This window comes from Phoxinus phoxinus (genome assembly GCF_949152265.1).
Source record: "Phoxinus phoxinus genome assembly, chromosome: 7".
NCBI classification, from domain to species: Eukaryota; Metazoa; Chordata; class Actinopteri; order Cypriniformes; family Leuciscidae; genus Phoxinus; species Phoxinus phoxinus.
Window position 1 is genome coordinate 28,561,148 of NC_136882.1, and position 27,689 is coordinate 28,588,836.

Below are 27,689 nucleotides of genomic sequence, written 5' to 3' on the forward strand. Positions count from 1 at the left end.
TGAAGAAAATATAGACACACGTACTTTTCCAGGCAGATTCGTAATATGTTTAGTTGATTGGAACTTCTTAATTATTGCCCTGATGGTGGAAATGGGAATTTTTTAATGATTTAGCTATTTTATTACAGCCACTTTCTATTTGGTTAATCACAACAATCTGCACAATCTGACTTTTTGCTGCACATCAGAACTATATTCTTTGGTTTTACTCATTATGATGGATGATTAATGGAATTTGGTCTTTGTGTTTTTTAGTCACCCTGGTGTGCAAAACAAAAAGTGAATATAAATGGGAATATGCTTCAGAGATATTCTACTCATAAAAATTGTAGGGATGCCAATATTTGTGGCTGTTTTTTTTGTTTGTTTTTTCATAATGTGATTTTCACACCACGTTCAATTTCTTTTACTTCAATGAAAGGTTAGATTTTTGCAAAAAATAAATAAATTAATGAAAGATCAAAGGATAATGCAAATTTATTTGTACAGCCATCTTTGATTACCAGGGGTGCCAATAATTCTGACCACAACTGCATATACCAATATAAATAGGCTTTTTTTGTCAATGGTGGCACTGTGTTATTAAATTCTTTATGCGTACTCAAGCTTTCAGTCATGTTTTGTTTAAAATCACAACACATTTAATATTTAAACTATTCTCTGGAACATTGTTTGAAAAGGAACTGGAACTTAATCTGAAAATCTGTAGACAAACATTTAAAAAGATGGCTTGCATTCCTTACAGTGCTGAATGAGGTTAGCATAGAATGGCACGCTGGATCATTCATCGTCGCTTCACCCAATGATCGCTAGTCACTTAGCAGAATGCTCAAGCCAACAGCTGCCACAACAAAAGGCCATCTGTGCTGTTAGGAGAGAGGAACACGACCTGCTAACTAATGCTAGAACCATTTGGCTAAACAGCAGTGGGTTGTATGTATAGGCCGAGTCAAAAATGGTTCTCATTTTAATAAACTTTCATAAACATTCCGCAGTGTAACAATGTATAGTTCCTGTTTTGGATACTGAAATATTGCAAGTAGTACCTGTAATTGGGTTTAGGTAGAAGATGTCTGTGTAACGCAAGATTTAGTAATGACAAAAAAAAAAGAGCCATTTTTATACACAACATTGTTAGAGACTAAGAGAACATGTTTTCAGCAAACTCATGTTTGACATGCATAATTCGTGGTATACAAACATCCGAGTTCTTCATTTGAGGCTACAATAAGATTTCACACTTAACACCGTTCAAAGCTCAACCGTTTGATTTAACAAATTAATATTGCACTTAAATACTCTCAAGCACCAGCCGTCTAGTCCCGTCTTTTGATTTCTTACACATCTTATTTGCATGAACTCCCCAGACGCAGTTTACTCTCATATAGAGTAATTAGTAAGAAAAGTCTCATTAAAAAATAACAATGCCAAAAACTGAACTAATAAGGAAATACTCTATTTTGTAACTTGTACAAATCTCAAATGCTCAAGTGCACTGTAGCAAAAAACCATTCACTTTTAGCAGGAGGGCTACTGTTCATCCTCGTTCTCTTGCCCAGAGCCTTCCGAACGGTCACCCTCCACACGGTCTGAGGGAAAAAGAGGGGGAGAGGAAGAATGGGTCAGTCAGTTAGACACCAGTTCAAGGTGGTACAAGTATCCACTGACAAACACTGGAGTTGTAAAAATCATTGATAAATAAGACTTCTTTTAAAGATAATTAGACAAAAAATACTTTAGCTTTAATTACAGCAGAACTCAAGAACTCCACAGGTTTGTGTAAATATGATTATGTTTTCCAGCTTGATTTGAGAATGATTCAAAGAGCATCTTATGCTTCAATGGAAGCTGGAAATCGCATGATCAATGTGAAAAATATACAATACCATTCAAAAATTTGAGGTCAGAACGATTTTTTGAAATACTTTTATTCAGCAGGGATGCATTAAATTGATCAAAAGTGTAAGTAAAGACTTTTACATTGATAGAAAAAAAGGCTGAAGACTAGAGTAATAATGCTGAAATTTTTCCATCACAGGAATAAATTACGTTTTAAAATAAATTAAAACAGAAATAGTTACTTCAAATTGTAATAATATTTCACAATGTTTTACTGTATTTTTTATCAAATAAATGCAGCCTTGGTGAGCATTAGAGACTTCTTTTTCAAAAACATTTAAAAATCCTACCATCTCCAAACTCTTGAACAGTAGAGTACATTTTTGATTAGAGACCTAGAAATAGTGCAGAATCATATATGTCTTGCGAATGTTTGGTCATTAACATATTTTTATTTCATTCTTCTCTCTCCGAATTTTCAATGTGGTTTATGGCTTTTAGACCTCACTACAAATCTGCTACATGAATATATGTGAATGTGACAGATCAAATCAAGAGATATTCAAAAAGGAACAGGAAAAGTTTACCTGTTCTGATGTGATTTAATGACGCCAGCATTCGGAGCATGAAGGAAGCAGGGACGGTGATGGTGTTTCTCGTCTCTTCCAGCATTAACTCATTACGAGCAATCACCTACAACACAGAAACAGATTTAAATCCATAAGTAGATTTATATAAACGGGCAGATATATACAAATAAAACTGCCTTTAAAACCCTCTATTTAATAGATTTCCCTGCCTGTAAATCAGATACAGTTCCTTAGACAAACACAGTGCTAAGAGCTCTGGTGCCCTCTAGTGGGGATTTTAATTACTTCTCAAAGCAAACAGCAGGCCTGTGTTACTGCATGCACATCAAAAAACATAACTTTATTCAAACAGAAAACATTGTCCATACCTCATCAGCGAGGACTCTGTTAAATGACGGTGACTGTTCTAAAGGCGACCACAGCTTAATATCATAGTCAATTCCAGATGAAGCAAGAACTGCAAAAAAAAAAAATGTATGAGATCCAAATCATCTAAAATAAAGCCTTTAATGCTTGCTCAATCTATTGTTTTTAGTTTTTTTTTTTTTTTTTTTTGCTCACTGGGGTCAAAAGGGTGAGGCTGCAAGCAGTTGACCACATGGTTGTCGGCCTCCAGCAGCATCAGGTGCTCCCCTGTGTGTCTGTCCCAGATGAAGATGTGGCCACAATCCGAGCCGCTCATCACAAAGTTATTCCCCCAGAAACACGACTCCTTAATCTACATGCACAGCCGGGTCAATAAAGCCAAATTTATGTGAATGGTTCTTTACAAAACATGATTGTTTATGTACTAGAACTAACAATGAAGTAAAAGCAAGTTGCTTTTGTGTTCAATACGCAGCAGACTGTGAACAGACTCTAATACACTGCCAGCGTACCATGGTCCTGGAGTTGCGGTGGCCCTTATACATCATCTTGACAGAGGGTCTGCTGATGTTCTGAGTCTCACTCTCCTCCATCTCACGTCTTTCTTTTCTCCTGCGGAACAGCTCCTGGATGCGGGCCGCGGCGGAGCGTCTATAAAAGTGGAGCACATAGAATATTGCTCATGAAATGCACAAAAACTTTAAAACACACTACAACTCAACAGCATCTCAATGCAATATTAGTCCAGGATGGTCAAATTTTCACAAGCTTGAACAGTTTCGATACATCTTACAGCATTGAACTAGACAGACAATATTTTATCTGAATTGATTTCTACATTTTATGCAGAAAATATAAGTGTCGCATGACCGTGCAAAACTCGACACGATGCTAGGGGGTTGTGGGCGGTTCTGGGTCGGTCCTCAAGAGTTTTTTCTATATCCTGGTCACTAGAAATAGCTCAAATCTGTCCTTTAATGCAAGACTATGGCCCGTTTTATCATTGACCCGTGATCTAATAATAATAACACAGTATTAAACTATGTGTATGTTAATATTATTAATTGTTTTGTTGATATTTCACTTACTACAAATGTGTTTTCAATGGATATACAGTGTGACTTTGTATTTAGGTTAATGTCTCTTTAAGAACATTTTTGAAGTCATATCAACTTTTAGTAGAGAGCTGTGAAAGCATGGAAACTGGAAAACATACACTACCATTGAACTTGCAGCACAACTGGTTTTTAACAATAAGAAATGTTTCTTGAGCAACAACTCACTCAGAATATAAAAAAAAATATTTTTGAAGGATCATGTGACACTGAAGACTGGAGTAATGGATGGTGAAAATTCAGCTTTGCCATCACAGGAATAAATTACATTTTAAAATAAATTAACACAGTTATTTTAAATTTGACTCATATTTCACAATATTAGTGTTTTTGATCAAATAAATGAAGCCTTGGTATAATTTTTTGCTAGTTTTTGTGGAAATCTGAATACAGTTTTTGAACTCCAAACAATTATACCCAAGGTAACTTGTAAATTCATGCATGAAATTAATTTGCTAGGTTAGTAACTAACCAAAGGGTCATTGCTCACACATTTTGTACAGTCTCAGGCAGAAATAAAGTTAATAGGAAATTTGCATTACATACATTATTATAGTGAATAACATTTTACACAGCCACACAATATAAATGTCAGGTTAATGAAAAGTAAATCAAATCAGCACTCCTTGCAATTAGATAATATTAGTGGCTGTCTATGAAACATCACAGTACCTTATCATCCTATCACCTACAGCTGATCCTCTGAAATTAAATCTAATGAGAAGAGTAGAATTTTACTACCAAAAGATAAACACTGTTTAACACAAACATGCTCATATTTTATGGGACTTCCCGCCTGTCGTAACATTTGCCTACACATCGTGAGGATTTGCATCATTATACATCTTGACATGACGAGAGTCCATACCTCTGTCCCTGACCTCCTCTGTACCTGGCAGAAGGGATAAGGATGGGGTCGTCGTCACTGTCATCAGAGTCCTGATTATTTCGGGAGGGTTGAGTCGAACCCTGACCGCCCGTTCCTGCGGTCTCGCTCCTCCTGCAGTCCTCCGAACCAGCAGCCTGGAGCTCCTCCGAGGGACGAGCTGTGTCTTCAGTAGACAGGCCCTCTAGTGGTGCCGCCGGTGGCGTGCTGTTTTGAGAGCTGATGGAGGGCTTTTCATTGCCACCGTCTGCAGTTTGCGCCCCATCGGGTGTGGGTTGATTCTCTGAGGGTGGGCTTGACCCTGGTTAAGTGAAGTTGAGATAATCCACAAAAATAAGCCACACAACCTACACAACTTCTGTAGCAATAGGCATGTGGTTGTTGACTCACTCTGCACTGAGGTTTGCCCCGTGGACTCCTCTTTGGTCTGGCTCTCACGCACCTCCACAGGCTTGTGTCCTCCACAGCTGCCCTTGGCACTGGACGCTGGGCTGCTCCTGTACGCAGATGCCGACAAAAGTTAGTCATCTGTTTCTTACAAAAAGCTATTCTTAAAAATGACACACTCAAAATAAACAAAAGGAGGAAGCCAAGGATAATTTCAGACAGACATTTGCAATTCGTAAGAATGGGTCTTTGTGAACTTGTTTTATATGCATATATTTGAAGTCTGGCTGGCTTGAGAAAACTTAAGTCACCAAGTATTATTAATATACTATAGTATTAATTAACTTTTTGAATGATATTTTATTCCAAAATTTTAGTAATTTTGTAATATGCTTTTTTAAATTTCGATTTGTTTTTTTATATTTCTATTTATCTTTAATTTAATTTATTTCAGTTTTAGTAATTTTAATACTTTAACTTATTTTAAGTTTATTTTTTTCATCTAAAATTTGTTTATTTTTCAGATATTTTTCAATTAACAAAAAACTTTTTTAAATTAACAATATAAATATTTCTATTTTATTCTAATCTATTTTTCTTTTTAGTTTTAGTAATTCAACCTATTTTATTTCACTTAGTTGCCAAGACATTATTATTATTATTTTTTTTTTTAAGGATTTTCATCTAATTTATGTTTTATTTATTTCAGCTTTATTTCAACTGACAAAAACATGATTTTATTAGTTTTAATTTTAGTTAACAATAAAAACACATTCAATTCTCAGAGAATGCAAGAACAGATACAAATGTATGCAAGTACACAACGCTTCGTTTTAGGTTTAATGAAAGTAACGACTTGTGCGTAGGTAACGCTTCGTTTTAAGTTGAATGAAAGTAACGACAGTAATGTAGGTGAGTCACATGTTGATTCAGTAACCGCTCTTGCAGACTCAGTGAAGGATTTATCAGACTGATTCAAAGTAATATATTGTGAATTTGTGAGCCTTTATGAGTGATTCATAAAAGAACCAGTTCCTCAGAGTAATTTTTTGCTTGTGAATCGGATCGCACAAGTTGCACAGTATGTTTGCTGTTTGAACAACGCAACAAAGACATATCTTGGCATTATTTTTGGTACACTATTTTTTTTATTCGAGATATGGCGGTCGGTATACATAGATCATACATCGGCTACCATGTGCAAACTAGGCATTTGACAGCGAGCCTTGTGTGAGTGATTTGTGTGCAGTGGTCAAGGCTGATTCTCTGGCCACTCACCACTCATCAGTGAAGTCCAGTTTGATGGTGCTAGTGGTGGTGCCTTCAGTGCTGTAGTGCAGACTAAGGACCGGTTCTGCCGTGCCTGTCCGGCCAGGCCCTGGAGGAGTGCTGCTAGTGCCAAGTGAAGGCGCTGATGTGGATGGCACTGTTTCTGTAGTCTCTCGGGAAGCTTCACTGATACTTGCACTCTGATCACCGATTACATGTCCTGCTGCTTCTGCACCTCCTGGAAAGAAGACAGAGGAAACACGAGGGATGTAAAACTGAACTTTCCTTAGGAACATTACATTCGTCATAATTACAGCTAATGATGCTGCGGTTCTGAAATATTTTTTTGTGATTGTCGTGCCTAGTACAGTTGTGAAACGTACCACTGCGGTGGTACAAAGTTGATACTAAAATAAAAATAAAATAATACTTATAATAGTTGAGAAACACCTCAATTCAGTACAAACACATGTGGTAGTTTTAGATGCTCAGAATTCATTAAGAAATATTAGTTTTTTTTTATTTGTTAATATTTACATGAATGTTTATGGTTTAAAAAAAAGGATTGTAACATCACTTTCATTTTGCTTTGTATCGTGGCAACCCTAGTGCCTAGCATAGTCTCAAAATTTAAATAAAAAAGGGAATTGTCTTTGCTGCAAAACTGTAGTACACATATAAACAATATATGTGGTGGAAAAGTGAACTGCATACATAGACTTCATGCTCTAAAGAGTTAGATTAGAGTTTGTTAAAGTTCAACAACTGCAAGCAGTTAACTCAAAGCAAAGAGATTTAGTGCAAAGAAAGTGAAAGTAATCAAAGGAGTTTAAGCTTTCTTTGAACAGCTTGTTCTGAAGGGGAATATGTGCAGACACCTGTATGGAGTAAAGAGGACTGCCATAAAGAGGAACTATTTCCAAAATCTGTGTTTCCACAGTTCCTAGGAAACATTCCATATTCCAAAGCAGAATAGCAAGATCATTTTAAAGGAGTCATATCATACTTTAATTTTTGTTTCGTTTAATTAATTATTTTTTTTCATTTATAAATGGACCATAAACAAACATCGTTTAAAATATTAGAATTGAAAAACATCAACAAAAAATGCAAGAACTGAAAGTCTGGACAGTATTTGTCTTATCTCCCTCCTTATTACTTCACCATTGCATGGGTGTTGTTGACATGTACACTACCGTTTAAAAGTTTGTGTGTATATATATATATATATATGTGTGTGTTTTTAAAAGAAATTAACACTTTTATTCAGCAAGGATATATTCAATTGATCAAAAGTGACAGTAAATACATTTATAATGTTACAAAAGATATCTATTTCAAATAAATACTGTTCTTTTGAACTTTCTATTCATCAAATAATTCTGATTTCCACAAAAACATTAAGCTGCACAACTGTTTTCAACATTGATAATAATATATTTTTTTTTTAAGCACCAAATCAGCATATTAGAACGATTTCTGAAGGATCATGTAACACTTAAGACTGGAGTAATAATGCTAAAAATGCAGCATTGCCATCACAGAAATATATAGTATTTCACAATATTAATGTTTTTACAGTAATGTTAATCAAATAAATGCAACCTTGGTGAGCATAAGAGACTTTTCAAAAACTAAAAAACGTATCGACTCCAAACTTTTGAATGGTAGTGTAAATGTGGAAAGTTATTTGTTAATATTGTTAATATGAAATTGTCCTTTTTTCTAGCTTAGTTTCAATAAATACTATTTTGAACTGGAAAGGAAGTTCTGGAATTCTGGAATAATTATAAAAATTATAGCACAAAAATACAATTCTCATGATACGACTCCTTTAAGATAAATTCTGATGTTGCAAGCCCACATCAGTCTCGCGGAGGGTCAACTCATTAACTAAAGAATGAGAAACAAAAATCATGTGTGCCTGTCTACAGGACATTATTTGAAAGATGAGGTTTATATGAACTTGGCCCCAAAGAAGGGGAGAAAAAGTGGTACAGTTGTGAGAATTATTGACTTAAGCGTATGTCCAATAACTGATGATGCTTCACAGAAAGCCTCTGTATCTTTCTGAAGTTTCTCTGTTCACTGAAAGAGTCTTCTTAAGATGACTGAGGACAAAGACAGCTCCAATCACAGAAGCGCAGAGCTCAGGCGCAAGGGAGTGAAAGAAAATCAGGAAAAGGGAAGGAAAAAGAGGAAAGGACGCACCCTGCTCCTCATCCAGAGTCATGGATCCGAGCTGTTTGTTTACCACAGATGAGGGAGAATCTGAAACAAAAATAAGACGTACTGAAAAACTGAAACAACAACAGAGCCGGTACAAACATAAAAGTGCAGCCCTAAATCCTCAGGAAACACACTCCAGCACAGGTAGGATGAAAAACCTTCCCACAGCAAACTCAAAAGCCACAAACTCTATAAAGATGAGTCTAAAAGGCTTAATTCGGAGTTAAAGACACAAAGCCAGGGGTTAAAGATTGGGTAGGCTGTTCCTAAAAAAAAACATTCAGGAGGTCAGCAAATAAAGGAGCACAGTTTATAAAGAACAAACTGATGCACAGGCTTCTTTAATGCAGTATTCACTTCCAAGCAGAATAAGTCATACAGCAATCCGTAGTTCAGGGGTTGAGGATGACGGTGACAGAAAAGTTCATTCAGATGCCAGACCTACGTTCACACTGACAGTGACTTGCAGCAACAAAGCAACCACAAGTCATTCATTTTTGTTATAGGTTTGTGAATGATGTGATGTCAGGATGTTGTTAAGCTAATAGCGCAATACTTTATGCCCCAAAATACATGGCGCACACTAGGGCTATCAAATAAAATTAACTATTCCTTAAGTGCCTGGCTTCAAAGAAATCAGATATGTTCAGTTTGCCTCAAACCATTTCATATTTTTCTACAAAGGGCAGAAGAACAAGGGAACGTTTGAAAAGAACAAGATTAATGTGTATCAGTGTTGAAAGTTTAAATCGGAGAGAAAAAAATGCCAAACAGCACCAACCAACTCTCTATATATATTTGTGTTGTTGCATTCCAAATGAATTAATCAACAGATGGCATACACATGTTTGACATCTGACCTCACTGTCTACTATCCACACAAACGCTGCTAATATTCAGCAAAGATGTATTAAATTGATAAAAAAAAGTCACACAAAAAAAACATTTATAATGTCACAAAAACTTTCTATTTCAAATACATGCTGTTTATTTAAACTTTCTATTAATCGAGGAATCCTGAAAAAAATATGAATAATACATGTTTCTTGAGCAGCAAATCAGCATATTTGAATGATTTCTGAAGGATCATGTGACACTGAAGACTGAAGTAACTGCTGCTGAAAAATTCAGCTTTGCCATCACAGGAAATATTAAAATAGAAAATTGCAATAATTTTTCACAATGTTATAGTTTTAACTAAATTTGTGCAGCCTTGCTAAGCCAAAGAAATCCAACCAAACCCAAACTTTTGAACACTAGAGTATGTAACATTACAATAAAAATGTCTTAATAAAAAACTAAGGGGCTGCTTTTGCATTAGGTTTGCATCTGTGATGCTTTAAGATGTCACTAGGTTTTGAAACAGAGCTCTGCTGTTGATGAATGTAAGTGTGAATGATCAAACGTTAGATGTGTGCGCGTCAGTGTGGCAGAGGAAGAAGAACACACTTGATAGTCAGAGGTGCAGTAGCAAATCAGGACAGCCATGAGACAGGCAGCCAGAGGGGTCAGGAGGTTAAAGGAGAGCGGGGATGCGGGCTAGGAGGGGATGGTAACCTGCAGGAGGGCCTGTGTCAGAAGCAGCAGCGGCAGCAGCCGGGTGGGCTGAGCTCCCTGGCCTGGAGGTCACGGGTATAGAAGGGATTGTGCGTCTGCCCTGTCCAGGGGGGTCAGACAAGAGAAGCAGTCTCTGCAAACGTCTACACACTAAACTTACCGGCAGCCGGTGAGGACCATATTCTGACAATGTGTGGTCAGAGGGAGAGAGAAGGGCAGGATGGGGAAATTGATGGGAAGGGGGGAAAGAAGAGAGGCAAATCATAGATAAGGAGGAATGATGGGTAAAAGTGCAAATTAAAGATTGAAGCTGTAGGCCGAGTGATGACAGAAATGACTGCAGGGTTTCATCACCCGCCGCTAAAAAAAAGTGCTTTAAACTCTTGTTCTAAAGGAAACGTACACATAAAAATGCCTGCAATGACACCATGAGCAAATAAGAAGGATTTATCATTCCATAAATAAAAGAAGGCAAATGACATCTACATGTTTCATTCTGCTTCTGTTTGTGGGATTGATTGTTGATCCAGGCCCTAACGGCACTCAATGTTCAAGAAAGAAGACCCACCTGAGGACAATAAATCGGTAAACACAAAGGCCTTAAAAAAGGAAGCGCATAGAGTTGGATGAAAGCTGATAAATGGACCCATTATAAAAACTGAATGAGATGAATTTGATTAGAAAGTTCATAACAACCACATTATATTTATGGAGCAGAGATACAATGACTGCATTCCCTCCCCAAACCATTAAAAGAAATGAACATAAAACAATATACAATACAGTTTAAAAAAAAAAAGTTTGGGGTCTGTAAATTTTTGAAAGTTTTTGAAAGAGGCCTCATTCTCACCAAGACTGCATTTATATGACCAAAAATACAGTAAAATAATTTTTCAGAATTCCATGGATAGAAAGTTCAAAAGAACAGAATTTAATTGAAATAGACATATTTAGTAACATTGTAAATGTTTTAATGTCACTTTTCAATGGCATAGTGTATGCTTGCTGATTAATATGTATAGAGGAATATTTTAATAGCTGTAGAGAATGTAAATATATAACTGAATACAACCATAATAAATACTTTAAATGGCAATGGTCTCATAACATGTAAATGCAATCTAAAAGATACGTGACTGTTTTGTCAATTGTGTCATCTTACCAGATAAAGCTGCCTCTCTAGAAGGAGTGGGTGTGGCTGAAGGAGTGGGTGTGGCCGAGGGAGTGGGCGTGACCTCATCCTGGCTCTTCTGCTCTGTGTCTGGGGAGGAGAGGAGAGAGGAGGATGCACCGCTCTCCATGGAGGAGGAGCTAGATGGGGGAGGAGCTGTCACCGTGGAGGAGGAGCCTGAGGAGGAAGAGGAGGAGACAGACTTGGGGAGAGGCTCTGCAGGCGCAGTAGGAGCAGCAGGTGCGAGTACAGCATCAGTGGCAGGCGTCTCCACCTCCATCACTCTTTCAGCCGACACCACAGCAGGCTCCTGTGCCTGAGTGTGCGTCTCCGAGGTGGCAAACGTCCCTTCTGGTCGAGCTGCTGTACCTGAAGCCAAATCATTAAACCTCGAGCTTAACTTTTTAAGTAGAGGACATTTAATTACAGACTTTACACCCTTTTCTGTGGCGCATGATTCAACGCACCATTCAATGGATGATGTTAATTAACAAATAGTTCAAAGTTGAAATTGTCTCCATAGAGCTCAATGGATTGTGGACCTGACCTGTTATACCCCTGGGTCGAGTTTGAGGACGTGCTCTGCTGCTCTGGGCCTCGCTGGCCTCTTCGAACCAGCGTGACAACATGTCCGACATCCTCTGCATGAGCGATACATTTGGACTCTGCTCTCCTGCAAAGACAACATATCTCTTCATAATCAATATCAAACCAGATCAGAACCTCAAATCTTTCCACTCACAGAAAGCAGAAGCACTGGAAGCCTGCTGTTCGCTTCAAGAGCTCGCTGCAATACACCGGGAAGTAGTGAAGTGAAGCAGTCTTTGGACTAAAACCCTGTTAAAAGCTAACAAGCTCCCCTTAGACGGACTGAGTGTTGTTGATATTCATAGTCGGAGGTACTGAGAGAGATTAAACATGTATTGAGAGACACTGAGGGCTTCAGATTGTTAAAAATAATGGAGGAGAATGCCAGTGCGGATAACAGTTCTGTTCATAGAAGAGACAGCTGGAGATGAAGTGGATGTGCAAATGAGTTGTGGTAAACCAGGAATAGCAGAGTTTCTACTCTGATACATTCTTCAGCAACGAAAGATGGTCTTGAGGCTTCAAGGCTTTAACGTTTGAACTTTTCGAAAAATTTTATAAAATAATAATAACACAATAATAAGATTTTGGATTAACTATGATATTTAGAAATTTATATTTTGAAATAAACCTAACCTTTTTGGTGATTACAGTGGTGTAATTTAAAGTGTTTTACAACAAAGTGCTACAAAAAGCCATGAGCATGAAGCTTATAGGTATTAAATGCTAGGCGGGACTGGTTACACTTATCAGGTTTTATAAACTTCATTATTGATGTGGTGCGGCTGTGACTAGGGAGTGCTCATTCTCATATAAAAATATGCTGCTTTATTACATTTTGGACTGACAGATGTTGTATAACTAATAAAACAAAAGATAAAACTGAAATAAAAATATTAGTTAACTTTGATATTTTGATAAACCTAAACCCAAATAACTGTTTATTTGGTGATTACGGTGGTGTAATTTACAATGCTTAACTACAAAGCACCGCAAAAAGCCATGAGCAAGGGGCTTATAGGTGTGAAATATGATGAGGGATGACTTACAAGAAGAAATATAATACTTCAACTCTTGCTAAATCCCTTGCTAGCTCAAATTCCCAACCCTTAGATGGCAAAAGTAAAAAAAGTCATGTTCACCTCAATAGCTGAAAAATATGACGTCAATTAAAATCAATCAACGATTAGTGATTTCTGATATAAGAACACTCACATCTGAAGATCTGTCTGTTAACAGAGCCCTCTGTGTTTATTTGCCCATGTATATGTACCATCCGTACGGCTGCGTTTACACTTGGCATTAACATGCGACCTGTATCCGGACGTGGTCCACATACACATTGAAAAGACAAGTGTAAGTGCGTTTCTGATCGGAATTTTATCGGATCAGTGTGTCCTGGTCCAGAGGTAGTCGAGGTTGTGATCGGATCTCAGTGTAATGTAAACACAATCTATCATTCACAATTCGACGTCATATAAATCCCTGCCCACTCTCTCTTAAGGCTGTTGGAAAATAATGGCTGGACGCTATTTTGACAAGAAATGAAATGTATTTGAACTCAACAATAATTTAAAACTGGTTATTTACACTTACATGATATCATCTGTGTCATCTTTTATTTGAATTGTGCAACATTATCTGAATGAGGTCATCGTCAGCACTGCCGGTGTATTCAGTCGTGATTTTAATGTTATATGTGTTTATTGTTTCACCATGTTTGTTATAAATAATATCTAATTTCTGTCTACAATATATGCATTGCACACTACAATCTTAGCACTTAAACCCGGATGTGACTCGAATATGACTCATATGTTTAATATGATCAACCCAGTTATTTTTGAATAATCAACTTTGGAAATATTTGTAAAGTAGTTTATATAAATACTTGCTCGTTCTCCTTTCGATCATGGAATAACATGCGTCGGAATAACATTTTTCTTTGTTTCATCATACAACATTAATGTTGGGAAATTGGTAGATTAAGTACCCAATTTCAGATTGATTGTATATGAACAAATCACAAAAATCATGTACTACTGTATATGGGCACTGCCATTGATAAAAGCGAAAATTGTAAATAAACCGAAAATGTTATGCTCCATGACAAAGGCCTATTACAGACCTAATTTAAATATTGTGCAAGTAACAGAAATCCAATCAGTTCTTCAGATACAGATGTGGACAAATGTAAACGTGCTGATTGGCTGATGATCAGATCTGCTTGTTTGGATCACGGTGATCGCATGTTAATGCCAAGTGTAAATGCAGCCTTAAGAATTTGTGACATCGATAGGGCATGTCTGTGTGTTCTCATCTTACCATCACGCTCCCTCTCGCTCTCAGGCCGAGCGCGCGGTCCAGTGTCTGACCAGTCCCCTCTCAGACGCAAGCGCTTCACCGGCGGCTGCCTCAGCTGTGGGAACACACATCAACAAGCTGCCAATCACAGTCAAAACCTCTCAGACGCCCTAAAAATAACACTCTCTACCCCAAGCCTTGACATCACTTATCTAGACTGGCACGTTTGCAGGAATAATGACCAACAGACATTTATATGAGGGCAAGTCTAATAATGGTAAAGGAGGGTTTAGATGCCCAACCCTACAAAGTGAAACGGAACATCATCATGGTTTTCAATTACAATATTAAGTTCACTTCGAGCAAAGCTCAACATAAGAAGTTAAAGTAATGTCTATTTGTTTCACCAATTACAATGTAGTACAATTAACATGTGATGACTCTGTACATCAATATTGATTATTTTAATGGCTTAAGCATAATAAAGTTTGTAAATACATTAATACCATACTATACATATGCATTTAGCCCTAAAAGGGATAGTACACTAAAAATGATTATGTCATTATTCAATCACATTCATATATTTCAAAACTAAAAGACAATATTTTGAAAGTCAGTGGAGTCCAAACAACATTGGATATCATTGATTTTCATTGTATGGCATAATAATATAATAAAAAAAAACTTTGTTACACAGAATAAAGTAGGTAAATAATGACAGAATTTCTATTTTGGGGTGATCTATCCCTTTAAAATTCAACACTAACTTTAATGCATTGTGTCACAGTATCCAATCCAACAAGGGGTCTGTGGTCTGAAAAAGTTAAAGACCTTGAGATGGTGATAGGATAAACTATTGAGGCCACCTTTCCACGTGCCTCACTCAAACTTTTACCATCTCAGTCAGTCAGGACACTCTATTTTGGGTGTCCGGGTGTATTAACAAGACAAGCACCAGCTCTAACATAGCCACATTAGACTAAACAGAGCACATCAGAGATGTGTTCAATGTGTTCATTCTAAAAATAATATAATAATGAGCACTGCAGCTTCTCCCCACTTCACATGAAGGGATAAAATGAGCTATTCTTTTTTTACTTTGTTAAGAGGCCGGAGAGGACACATGCAGACTGTCAAGGTGCTTGTGGTCTAATGCAAAGTGCTGTTTATTTTGAGTAAAACTTGCAGAATGGCTCTGTTACAAGACCATTTATAAATAAACATTATTAAAATGTAAATTTGAATACTTGATTGATTTAACCTAGTTTATTAGCAGTTAACCTCCTTTCTGTTTGGACACCATTCATAAGTAAACCATACTCAGCCCTCAACAATTTGTCACCGCACCAGCTCCACATTCACTGATCACACAACAATTGATTAAAAACTTGTTGTTGTAGCAAAGATTTATTGAAGTCAACAGAAGCTCCTTCACTCTCGCTGGCAGTCATTGTGCACTAGGTGCCTATTTCTGTCTCGGCAGTGGAGCTCTGCGTGTTTCTGCACCTCTATTTGGAAAGGAATGTGATCGCGGGGGATCCGGACACAGCTGATCACACCGTACGACAGCTGAAGGGACCAGAGCGGTGACCCAGCACATTTCACTACTATCCCAACACAACACAAGTCTGTAGACTGGCAGTTTAGATCAAAGAGACTTCATTAAGTAATAGTAAAGCAATTATTAATGTTCTATTCTATTTTAACAAATCAGCATATTAGAATGATCTAAGGATCATGTGTCACTAAAGACGGGAGAAATGGCTGCTGAAAATTCAGCGTTCAATCACAGGAATAAATTACCTTTTCAATTATATTAAAATAAAAAGCAGTTATTTTAAATTGTAATAATATTTCACAATATTACTGGTTTTATTTTACTATTGATAAATGTAGCCTCGGTGAGCATAAGAGAAAATGTTTTGTTTGTTTGTTTTTTAATCCAGGGGCACGTCATGCTTCTGGCTGATTGGCTGCTATTGTCTTTTCTGGTTGCGAAAAATCGACACATTGTGACAGAGAAATTACTTGTTGCTGGAAATGTGTTGCATCAAGCCTGGTTAGTACATGGTATTATGGACAAAGCCTGTCTAACTTTCTTTGCTATTTGATTCCCTTAAAGGTGCACTCAGTAATTTATTTCCTCAAACATTTTTACACATAAGATAAAGGAATGGCCACAAAAACTGTACAATTTCACTTGCAGAATAAATCAAATAAACCATTAATATGGTTTTTAATATATAAAGATCCCTATATAATTTTTACATTCCCTGGCCACAATTAGTCTTAACAGGGGAATGTCCCTCAGAAGTGTAGCAAGCAGTGATCCACATCCTAAAGCAAAGCAGCAACGTCTTTTGATCCATCCTCTCTGACACTTCTCTAAAAAACTAATTTCAAACTGCATCACTGAAGCACAATACTGCTGAGGATTACACAGAGTACATGAGACAAGAGCGCAGAGAACTTCAAAAGTCCTTTATTTAGTTTTTGCCTTGGGCAAGAACAGTAACTGCACACACTTGCCCCCAGACCAGTCGCTCTTGACTTTCAGATGTCTGGCTCCATTTCCATTACGGCTTCAAATCTCATGGAATTAAAATCGAAAGTGCGATTTGATCTTGTGCGATTAATAAAACGCGAAAGGTTGCTATTTGATTACATAATATATAGTCTGAATGCTTTAAAGTTAAGAAGAGGGTGTAGGGGTCTCATGCGTTCACATCCTAATACAGTTCACTTTAAAATCGTATTGGGCTCGTTCACAATGTGCACAGAAAGCCCTACTGGTTCACGCTTGCTTAAATTTAATTTATTAATTTGAAAACATTTGATTGGAAAAGTTTAGTTTCAAATCGGCACGAAATGTAAGGTGAGATAGTCTTTTCTCCCCTTTTGTGATGTATATCCGAATTAAATGGCTTCTTGAACAAGATGATATGTTGATTTTTGCCAATCAGGAATTGATTAGATTAATGGATCGTTGTGGTTTGCTACTGCATACTGCAATATTTCATAGAAAATATAAAAACTGTCAATTTGGATTTCATGGTGACTTTAAATCATTGTATAACAGACCACAAGTTAACCATGTCACTGTTAAATACTGAAATGCCTGGTATTTTTAATGTGACTAATATCACAAGAACTTCTGTGGCAAAAGATATATTTCAGTCTAATCAAGCTCTGTGTTGTGGGGTTTTGAGTATTTCCTTTTTGTTCTGCTCTCACAATGTGAAAAACACAAGAGACACTCTGTTCTTGTGATCTTCTTATCCGATTTAAATATTTTCCATAAATTATTCCACTAGTCAGCACTTGGAATCTATCGTTTCTTTCCACAAATTCTCACTCACATCTTTCTCTCTGCCCATTTTCACAGGGTGCTTTAAACTCCTACTTTTCTTCACTTCTAATCCCTATTAGCATCCCGTACTAAGGGACATTTTATGAACTAGGGAAACGCAACAGACAAAATACTTTAATTTGTATCTTTCTAAAATGATGTAAAGCATTTTGAATTATCTGTCGATGTTTTTCAAATTTAGTCAATTAACTCTTTTCTAAAACAAATGACCTCAGGTGGACACCATAAGCTCTAGTGTGAAAATGGCCAAAGAACATCCTGCTGATATCAGCTTACCTCCTCTCGCCGCTCTTCAGAAGGGCCCTTGAGCTCTCTGGCCTGGTCATCTTTGGGATCAAACAGGTAGATGTAGTCAGAGGAGTAACTGACCAGCACTTCTTGTCCATCTTCACTGTAACAGAGAGAGGTGACGCGACAGGATTTGGTGGACAGGTGGTCTGGGACAAAACGCACACACATGCCGGTCGTCCCTCTGCCCATGTAGTTGCCTAGCGAAACAGAAAAACATTTATAGGACAACATGATGAAACATTTAAAACACTGGGCTTGTTTCAAGCTTAAAGTAGGAACTTTTTGCTGATTCAGAGAATGTGAAGTAATCTTTAGGAGAACTTAAAAATATAAGCTATCCTTCTCAAACGAGTTCTGAGAGTTCAAGACCTCTCGTTTTGGTATAAGTCACAGATCCATATCTGGCTGCTAATGCTAAACATAAAAGATTGTGAAATCATGTGGTAGGTATTTGTTCCTCTCTAAACATGATTTAAAGAAAGGCTGAAAAGATGAACATGAACCATTTCTCACCCGTAGCTCTTGTTCCCAGCATTCTTCTGTCGTAGATCCTCACGGAGCTATCTGAACAGCCCACAGCAAGATAGTAGGGGACTAGGGGGCAAATGGATATTGAGGTAGCGGCTCTCCGGCAATTAATCAAAATGTCCTGATAAGGGACAGCAGAGAGAGAGAGAGAGAGAGAAAGTGGGGAATGACGTAAAATAGACAAACAGAAAATAAATATGTGGGATGTAACATTTGAAAACCACAGCACGGGTTATCAGGAAATCTTTAAATAAACATTAGTGAATAAACACAAAGGGCAAATAGGGCTTTTTTTGTTTTTAGATTGACAGAGTATCATTTTGAATATAACCAATAATGTTTTTTTTATTGTTTTTAAAACAAGTCTCTTATGCACACCAAGGCTGCATTTACTTGATCAAAAATACAGTAAAAACAGTAATAATGTGTTAAAATAATTTTTAATTTTAATATATTTAAAAATGTAATTAATTACTGTGATGGCAAAGCTGAATTTTCAACCTTCATTACTCCAGTCTTAAGTATCACTTCAGAAACATTTGATTCTAATATGCTGATTTGGTGTTTAAGAAACATTTCTTATTATTATCAATGTTAAAAATGGTTGAACCTGTGATAAAAAAAAATTCAGGAACCTTTCTTTAATTAATTTTGATTAATAAACCTTTGATTACGGTAATAGAAAGTTCAAAATAAGAGCATTTATTTTTTGCTGTTATTTTTATTTATTAAATTAAAATTAAATAAGTTTAATTTTTTGTAACATTGTATAAATCTTTTGTAACATTGTAAATGTTAATTTTGATCAATGTAATTTTTTAAGCACTTAACCTCATCATCATAAAAAAAATCTATGCTTTCACTTTCCTTGAATCCCTCCATATTCCAGCTTATGATACTTTATCCAAGCAATGTCTGAAACTTTGTATTTTGAGCACTTTTTGTGTTTGTTTGCCTCTTTACGATGAATCGCTTGCTGTATTCCTCATTTAAGTCGCTTTGGACAAAAGCGTCTGCAAAATGAATAAAAGCAAATAAATGTAATGCATCCTTGCTGAATAAATGTATTAATTAAAAAAAAAAATTGAACGGTAGAGTATAGCAGTAGCAGTACACAGCAAGTATATGCAGTTGCCCAAAAAGTATTATTTAAAAAATCAGAACAGTGGGGATTTCTAACTCCAATATTGAAAAATATAAGAAAAAAAAAACTTCTAGGTTCTCTAGGACACCTTGCAATATCTTCACAGATGATGGCATTAGATAACAAAATACCGAACCGTATGGCATTTATTTTACCATTTATTCCTTATTTCATTATTATAGAACAAGCACACCTTTTAAGCATACAATATAGTCCCGCCCACAAAAAAAGAATCTCATTGGTTCAAATCCCAGTTCACATGTACTGTATATTAAATGTATTTGACAGCTGAAGTCCTACTACTGGCAGAACACAAGCAGAGTGTTGTCTCTGTCTTACAAACAAATGCCTTCTTCTGATAGCAACAGAAAGCAATCATGCCTTTAGGCCAATACCGTCCTCCCAGCACACACTCTGTGGGTTGAGAAATCGAGGTTGCAGGCTGCTTACTCAGAAATATATCAGAGGTGCATGCAGCGCTGCATCAGTGTTATTCACCAGCGGGAATGGTGACATTGAGGGATGTGGGAGGGGGGAGCCTGATCTCAGATCAGTACAGCAGTCCCTCCCCAGAGCACTACTAGGAAGAAACTTGCTAAGCCTTTGGGTATATTTGGTGATGTATGCTTCTACAACATGTTCAAAGCATTCTTACGTCTTTACAGTCCTCCTTTGTGCAGCTCGTCTTCATCCGCAAGTCAAACCACCTCACTGTACCATCTTCTCCACAGGACAAGAAGGTATAGGGGTCATTTGGCACCGTCATTATCTTTAGACAGAAACAGAAAGTAAGAAATATGAGAGACATCAACCTCCACCTCACCACACATTGACTACAAACAAAGACACTGAGGATTTTATTTCCTCTAACACCTGTACCTCATAAGCAGTGCCATAGTGGCATGTGAACTGGCACTGTCTGTTGATTTCTTGGCTCTTTTCTGTGTGCGTGTAGAAAATGATGCCGTCTCCTGAGCAGGACACAATCTGTTGATCGTTAGTGTGGGGCATGAACTTTGCGCTGAAGATGTTGGCCCGATGTCCAGAACGAATAGTCGTCTTGACCTAAAGGAAAAAGGACAACGATTTTAAATGGAACAAAAATGTCAACAAATACGCCACGGTTTAGCACAATAAAGCTTTGATATTTTAAAATGATCAGCATTCAACACAACAACCTTTCTAGATTGTTTAGAAAATTCTGGCTGATACAAATACAGATAATAATTTTCATGTTATGGCCAATAACTAATAAATGGCTGATATTAAAAACTCTATATTCTGTGTTGTACAATTTTATCCAAATAGTGTTTTATCTAAATAAATTTAAAAAAAAAACAATCATTAAAATAACTCAACTTTAAGTGAGCATTGGATGATGGCAAAGGTAAAGGTCTAAAAGGTCTAAAATAGAGGAAATCTTATCCAATATCGACTGATACCGATAAATCAAAAAAGTCTGATAACAAATATGGTACTGATTGTACGCCAGCGATTCAAAATAATCCATTATTATAATAAAATGCATACAGTAGCATGCATAACAAAAGTGAAATGCTGTTTTATTTGTAGCAGTTTTGACTTTAACTTACCTTTCTGTTGTAAGGGTTTGTGATAACCAAGTTAGTGTCGTCGGAACCTGATAAGATGTATTCTCCTGTTTCATTCCAGGATATGGTGTTAACCTTTAAAGAAACACGAAAACCAGCTGATATGAACACCAACATTGATCGCCCTAAAAAAGAAAAGCTAATTTCTTCTGTTCCATAAACTGTGCCATTATTTAGCATAGTCTCCATCATTTTCTTTCAAATAAATATTTCACCATAAATAAAAATTCTGTCATCACTGACACAAAAACCCATATCATCACTGACACAAAAACCCATATCATTTCTTTGTTGGAACACAATTTTGAAGAATTATTCTTTTGTGTTCCACAAAGTTTCTATTTGACGACATCATTAACTGAGCTCCACTGACCATCACATAAATTCCTGCTTTAACATTTTAGAGCTGAGGTAGAGTGTGCTGCCTGTGCCTTTAAGAGAAAGCAATCAATATTTCATTAACTCAAGGTTGATACGCTCTTTTCCTCCCCTTTCTAGAGCAGCTCAAACATCATCACACAGGGTCCATTTCCTTTGACCTCTGCCTTTCAAAAATAACATCATTGGGAGGGATTAAGCATTTATCCCTCATTCTGCTCTTCCGCTTTTCACTCCACTGCTCTGCTTTGTGTAGTGGGGAGATGGAATTAGATTGTGTTAGATTTAGTAAGATGCATTGCATGTTAACAACAAGTGTTGAAAGCAGTCTGAACTGTGTCATTAGGGAATGCGGGGAGTCTGCTTTATAATGAGGCAACACTGGAACAGAACCTGAAACGTTACCCCAAAGTCAGGTGATAAAAGACATCTATCTCTTCTTGAAGTTAAAAATGCACAGTGTGCATTTGTCCTGGTTTAATTCACCAGCTGACACAGTTTAAAAGGAAGGCCATAGAGAAAGGCCATCTAATCAAATGGAATAAACAAACTGTGTATAAACTGAATCTGTCAATCATTATCACAAATAGGGATAGCTTTTATAAAACAAAAAAAGAGACACACATTCTATGTTCTTTTTAGGGAGAGAAATAGATATGTATGATAGGCAGTTTATGGTCAAACACATACCTTTATTTAATTTATGAGAAATATTTAGCCCCAACAAAGAGAGAGATAGACTAGATAACTATTATCATTATATATTGTTACTTGCAACCCTATTACACATTACATATTACCTCGTTCATTCATTCATTCATTCATTTAATGAATTATGCTTTTATAAAGGTTTGCTTATATAAAAGTTTTTTATTTTAATACGTATTTATTCCTGTGATGGCCAAGCTGAATTTTCAGCATTATTACTCCAGTCTTGTCACATGATCCTTCAGAAATCATTCTAATATGCTGATTTGAGGCTCAAGAAACGTTTAATTTTAACGTTTTAAAGAACAGCATTTATTTAAAAAGATAAATATTTTGTAACACTGTACATGTCTTTACAGTCACTTTTGATCGATTCAGAGCATCTTTGCTCAATATCAGTATCAATTTCTTTAAAAATAATAATAATTCTGAACCCCAACTTTTTAAATGGTAGTGTATTTCGTCAGAATACAATTGTTTTGTTTTTTTAAATGGCTGTCAATTGAGAAAGATGCTCATTGCAGCCAAATGGTGTAGTTATGACATCTAGCAGTAGGGGTTTTACAAATGTGATGTATTATATCTGCTTATTGTGAACAATCCTTGGTAGACCATATTAAACGGTCCCTGCCCATGTTCAGGCCTCAAATCCTCACAGTACTGTAGTAAAATACAGAATCCTTTTCACTGATACAAACAAATTGAAAACTCGCGCCAGCTCGGTACTGCAAGTTTTTTTAAGCCTGTTAACGGTTATATTAGACTGTTTGTCATTTGCTAGACTTGAAATTAAAATAGAGTCCATGTCCCAGCAGTAAAGAAACATTGACAAAATGACGTCCCCGGTGGCTGTCTGGCGCCAATCAGCTTTTGAGTTTAAATCACTGACAGATAAAGAACAGGAGCCACAGATAAGTGGGTAGAAAGAGACACACACACAACACTAGCACTCAATACAAGCACAACGATTCATTCCCATGAGACAAAATAACCCAGACAGACACATTCTCCTACAGGCACATTTGTCAAGGGAAAAAATTAATCAACAAAAAAAAAGACTGCTGGAGGGCAAGAGCATCAGACACAAATGGAGACTTGAGTACAGGTGAAACAAAGGGTTTAGTGACTTACACATCCATCGTGCACACTGAGAACGGCTTCAAGCTTCAGTCGTTGCACAAACTCTTTTCTCCCTACAGAAAAAAAAAAACACATTTTATTGTGGCATCTCTTTTCACTTACAAACTCAGTCATTTGCATTGTCTGTTAAACCACACAAGAGAGTAGGCTATTCACATTTCACAAGGACATACAACTGATGAGTCCCACATTAAATACACATTTAATTGAGCCCCGCTGTAATCTCTGTGCTACTAGCAGCACCAAATTTAATTGCACAATTGACTGTTTCCAAACAGGTTCTGGTGCAATATGGCTGCCGTCGCATCATCCAAGTGGATGCTGCACATTGGTGGTGGTTGAGGAGATTTTTCCATGTAAAAAAAGCGCTTTGAGGTCTCAGAAAAAGCGCTATATAAATGTAACAAATTATTATTATTATTATTATTAGGTTTCGTCCCATCGTCAGAATTTTTAAAGAAATGAATATATCAAGAATGAGACAATAAAGGCCTTTATATTGTTACAAAAAAAAATGCTGTTCTTTTGAATTGTCCATTCATCAATGAATTCTGAAAAAAGATGTATCAGTTTCCACAAAAAAAGCTGTACAACTGTTTTTAACACCGATAATAATAAGAAATGTTTCTTGAGGAGCAATTCAGCATGATTTCTGAAGGATCATGTGACACTGAAGACTAGAGTAATGACTGTTTCGTCTGGGCAATAACAAGATTAAATTACATTTTAAATTCTATTTATAAAATGACAATATTATGTCACAATATTTGTTTTTACTGTATATTTGATCAAATAAATGCAGCCTGAATGGTAGTAGTGCAAGTTGATCCACAGTGTTGATAGCACCACAGTGTTTAAAGTTTTTGGTTGGAAGTTGGAACTCAGCCACTATTGCCAAAATGACAACTTTCAGTTTAAACAAGATCAGGATAAGTCCCATTTACTCTTAAACTGAGATTAGACAACCAGAGGCTATTTACTATGTCAAGGAAAAAAATTAATCAACAAAAAAAGACTGCTGGAGAGCAAGAGCATCAGACACAAATGGAGACTTGAGTACAGGTGAAACAAAGGATTAGAATATGAATTATTTTTATGAATAACATGCACACTAATCTAAGGTTGAAAGCGCATTATGTTGTAAATCAAAGCTGGAGTGTGTATAAAACGATATTATGTGCCTGAGGAGGCTGGAATGATTGTTAATGACTGCTGATATATCTTCACTGCTTTGGAGAAATGCCAAAACACTATTACGTTACCTCCTGTATTTGCTGAGTCGCTGTCCAAAGACGGAAAACATCCTGTCATACACTGATGTGGTCATTTCAGGTTTGTGGATGTTGTTTTGTTTTTGTTTGTCTAATCTCTTATAAAATACCTCAGATTTATTTGACATGCAAATACTGTAGTTTAGACCCAACAATGCTGGTGCACTACAACGACAATAGCAAGCCACACCTGGCACTTCTTGCATTAAGAAACATTTATGTTGTATTCCTGACAAGCAGATAACTGCGTGTGGTTGGTAAATGACAGATCTTTCCATGGCTGTATTTTCAGCCTGTGTAATAAGGAGCTACAAATAGCAAGAGGCAAACTTAGGCCAACCATTTTCAATGGTGCAAGCCTGGAGAAGAGCAACAGCCTGATATGACATTGCTCTATGCATTGATAGTACAACCTCTATACTGGCAGATCACACATGCCAAAATAAAGCAAAAGCTGGCATTCACTTATAAAACGCAAAATCTCAGCATTTTGGACTGGGTTGGGATTTGTAGACTAGAATTTGAGAACATTTGTAGGGATGTAAATCTACTCTCACTCCATTCACAAATGCATAAAACAGATACTCTGCTGTATTTTTGGCTGATCTTTGTTTCTAACGGTTAGCGCTGGCAGGTTTCATAATATGAACAAGAGCCGAGCTAAATTTGGCACACTCTGAATGATATGCTATCATCACTATCTGAATGTGAGATCCAGAGCAAAACAGCTCGCAGACACAAAACACTGAACATATTGGAGCAAGTCATTAACCAAACAGAATTCAGCATCCAATTTTTAGGGTACAGAGAAGAAATGAGCTGAACTGGTCTTGTTTAAAATACATATTTGGGTCAGACCAGGTGGATTCTATTACATAAGTGTGCTTTGAAGTCTGCCAAGACTGGCTGACACTTCTCTCAGGTCTCTCAGCTCAAGTGTAATGTTGCAGAGGGCTGTCTGACTACACAACAGAGCTACATATTATTCACCAGTGAAGTAAAATATTGTTTTGCCTGATTTGAGTGAAAATGACTTTTAGAGGTCAGATAATGTCAGATTCTCTTCACTGTCAAGCCATGAGCACAATTCCTATTCCTATAATACATATTCAGTTTATGGAGGCACAGTGACAGGGTAATACTGAATCAAAATATGATTGTGAATTTAAACATTTGTGATCTGTTTCAAACCCTAACCCTTACACAAGGCGATAATATGGCTTTACAAGACTAATATAGTGCAAACATCATATCATGGACTAGGGTTGTGGTACTTTTTATGTTGCTGTTTTGTGTGTGTGTGTCATTTTGGATGTTAACAGCCTCTGTACCTCTCCACTTTCATTGTATGGAAAAGTACAGCATGGACAATCCATGATTTAACTAATTTTGTGTTTTACAAAAGGAAAAAACAATAATGAGAGGTTGAGTAAATTACATAATTTAAATTTTTGTGTGAACTATGAACTTTTTTGGAAAAAAAATTCAATCCAGATTTTGTAACACTTCTAAAAATAAATAAGAGCTAAACTATTTATGGCAATAAATAAAATATATCTGCAAGCCATATCAATCTCTACCTGAAAATCAAAACAACAATGCATGTTTTGTGTAAAAAATTAAAGGCGCTTGTTAGTCGTGGAACAAGTTTGCCAATGTAAAAAAAGAAACCTGTCTAAAGTTATTAAAAACATAACAGATCAAAAAATAAAACAAATCAGTGGCAGTGTTGTGTTTTGCATGTTTTGATGGATTATAACAACCTCTTCACACTATGATTCCCTTCAATAACATAAAGACTGACAGTCAATGACGCAAATTTGCATGCATAAAAAAGTAAAAACAGAAACCTAATAATATCTCATGAATCATGACACATAGATCCTTATGCTTCTTAAATGATATTGCTCTTAATTGTTAGAGCGGGTTTTGAAAACAAATCATATATACATAAATGTTTTCTTTGATATTTTGGAACATAAACAACCTTTTGAAACAAAGGACTTGTGTATCATTGATACCATTAAACAATAATAACAACATGTGTAACATTTCCTGTGGGGTCTATTTCATTTTTGAAATAATATGCAATTGTGAGATATGCATAATTTAAATTGGTCAAATTAAAAAGGAAAAAAGGAAGAAGAAAATTGTAGCCAAAATACAAGTACTTCCCATTAAATCTGACAATCTAAGACAGCTCTTTCCAGACCAATCAGTTTGACATTTCATTTTTATTTCTATTCTTAACCAAAATGTAACCGGTAACACTGGTACGATTCCATTATGCCGTTCTGAAAACAGATCAGCATCAGAGTAACAGGTCAGATGATCTTTAACCAGTCCCTGTCCTGTGTGCAAGCTCAAATGACAGCTGTCACCTAAAAAGGTCTTCGTAAACAAGTCTGATTTTTAAGTGTGTCATACATACTGGTCGTAGTTTCTTACCTAAATATTTTGTCCTGACCGCAAATGGATCTGTGCATCCAATGGTGCGTTTTCTTACATCCCAAATGAGGTTGCCAGAGCAGGACATGTTGTTTAAACCTCTAACGTTGAGACATGCATGGATGAAAAGGGGAGAGCAGACGCTTTTCTCTGTGTTTGTCTTCCTTCCGTGTCGTTTGATTATTATTGTTTCCCTGCACAAAGCCTAATAGTCGGTCATATAAGTTCATCGACAACTGATACTGGATGAATGAGAGAATATTACTCCTCGATATCGACACCCCCGCGGCGATCCGTTTCCGACACTACGTCCATGATTGCTTTAAGGTGTAGTAAAAATATTGTGCTTCTTGTTTGGCTATCCGCTTTAGCCTCTGCTGCTCTCGTACGTCAAATCCAACTCGAGCCCAAAGCCAATGAAGGGAGAGAGGCGCAGTATGTTGACTGTAATGAGCGGCTCGCTCTCGAGTGCGTCAAGTGTGCGCAGAGTTACGCCG

At 36.6% G+C, this 27,689-nt stretch overlaps 1 protein-coding gene across 9 annotated transcripts; it reads right to left on the bottom strand.

The window, feature by feature from the left end:
• Positions 1–454: 454 nt before the first annotated feature.
• Positions 455–27,689, bottom strand: dcaf6 (ddb1 and cul4 associated factor 6). 9 transcript variants are annotated; one of them, XM_079617708.1, is made up of 21 exons: positions 27,193–27,662; positions 23,465–23,526; positions 21,230–21,322; positions 20,517–20,702; positions 20,293–20,406; positions 18,479–18,614; positions 17,951–18,162; positions 14,323–14,416; positions 11,957–12,082; positions 11,401–11,778; positions 10,239–10,421; positions 8,664–8,723; positions 6,462–6,690; positions 5,187–5,293; positions 4,803–5,097; positions 4,583–4,624; positions 3,308–3,446; positions 2,991–3,147; positions 2,798–2,886; positions 2,427–2,532; positions 455–1,589 (listed from the first exon to the last, which is right to left on the bottom strand). In XM_079617708.1, the coding sequence occupies exons 1-21, from the start codon at positions 27,278–27,280 to the stop codon at positions 1,531–1,533; spliced, it is 2,955 nt and encodes a 984-aa protein (XP_079473834.1). In that variant the 5' UTR covers positions 27,281–27,662; the 3' UTR covers positions 455–1,530. The 9 variants fall into 9 exon arrangements, with proteins under 9 accessions (XP_079473834.1, XP_079473833.1, XP_079473837.1 ...); XM_079617707.1 differs by having other exon boundaries at positions 4,779–5,097; positions 27,193–27,613; XM_079617711.1 differs by lacking the exon at positions 10,239–10,421.

What these genes read in the sequence shown, in the direction of transcription:
- dcaf6 (XM_079617707.1), bottom strand. Translation starts at nt 27,280, where the DNA reads ATGTCCTGCTCTGGCAACCTCATTTGGGATGTAAGAAAACGCACCATT. An exon ending in GACTCTGGATGAGGAGCAGG is followed by an intron (nt 6,691 to 8,663) that starts GTGCGTCCTTTC and finishes TCTTCTTTCCAG; the next exon opens with GAGGTGCAGAAGCAGCAGGA. An exon ending in ACCGCAACTCCAGGACCATG is followed by an intron (nt 3,148 to 3,307) that starts GTACGCTGGCAG and finishes CTGTGCATGTAG; the next exon opens with ATTAAGGAGTCGTGTTTCTG.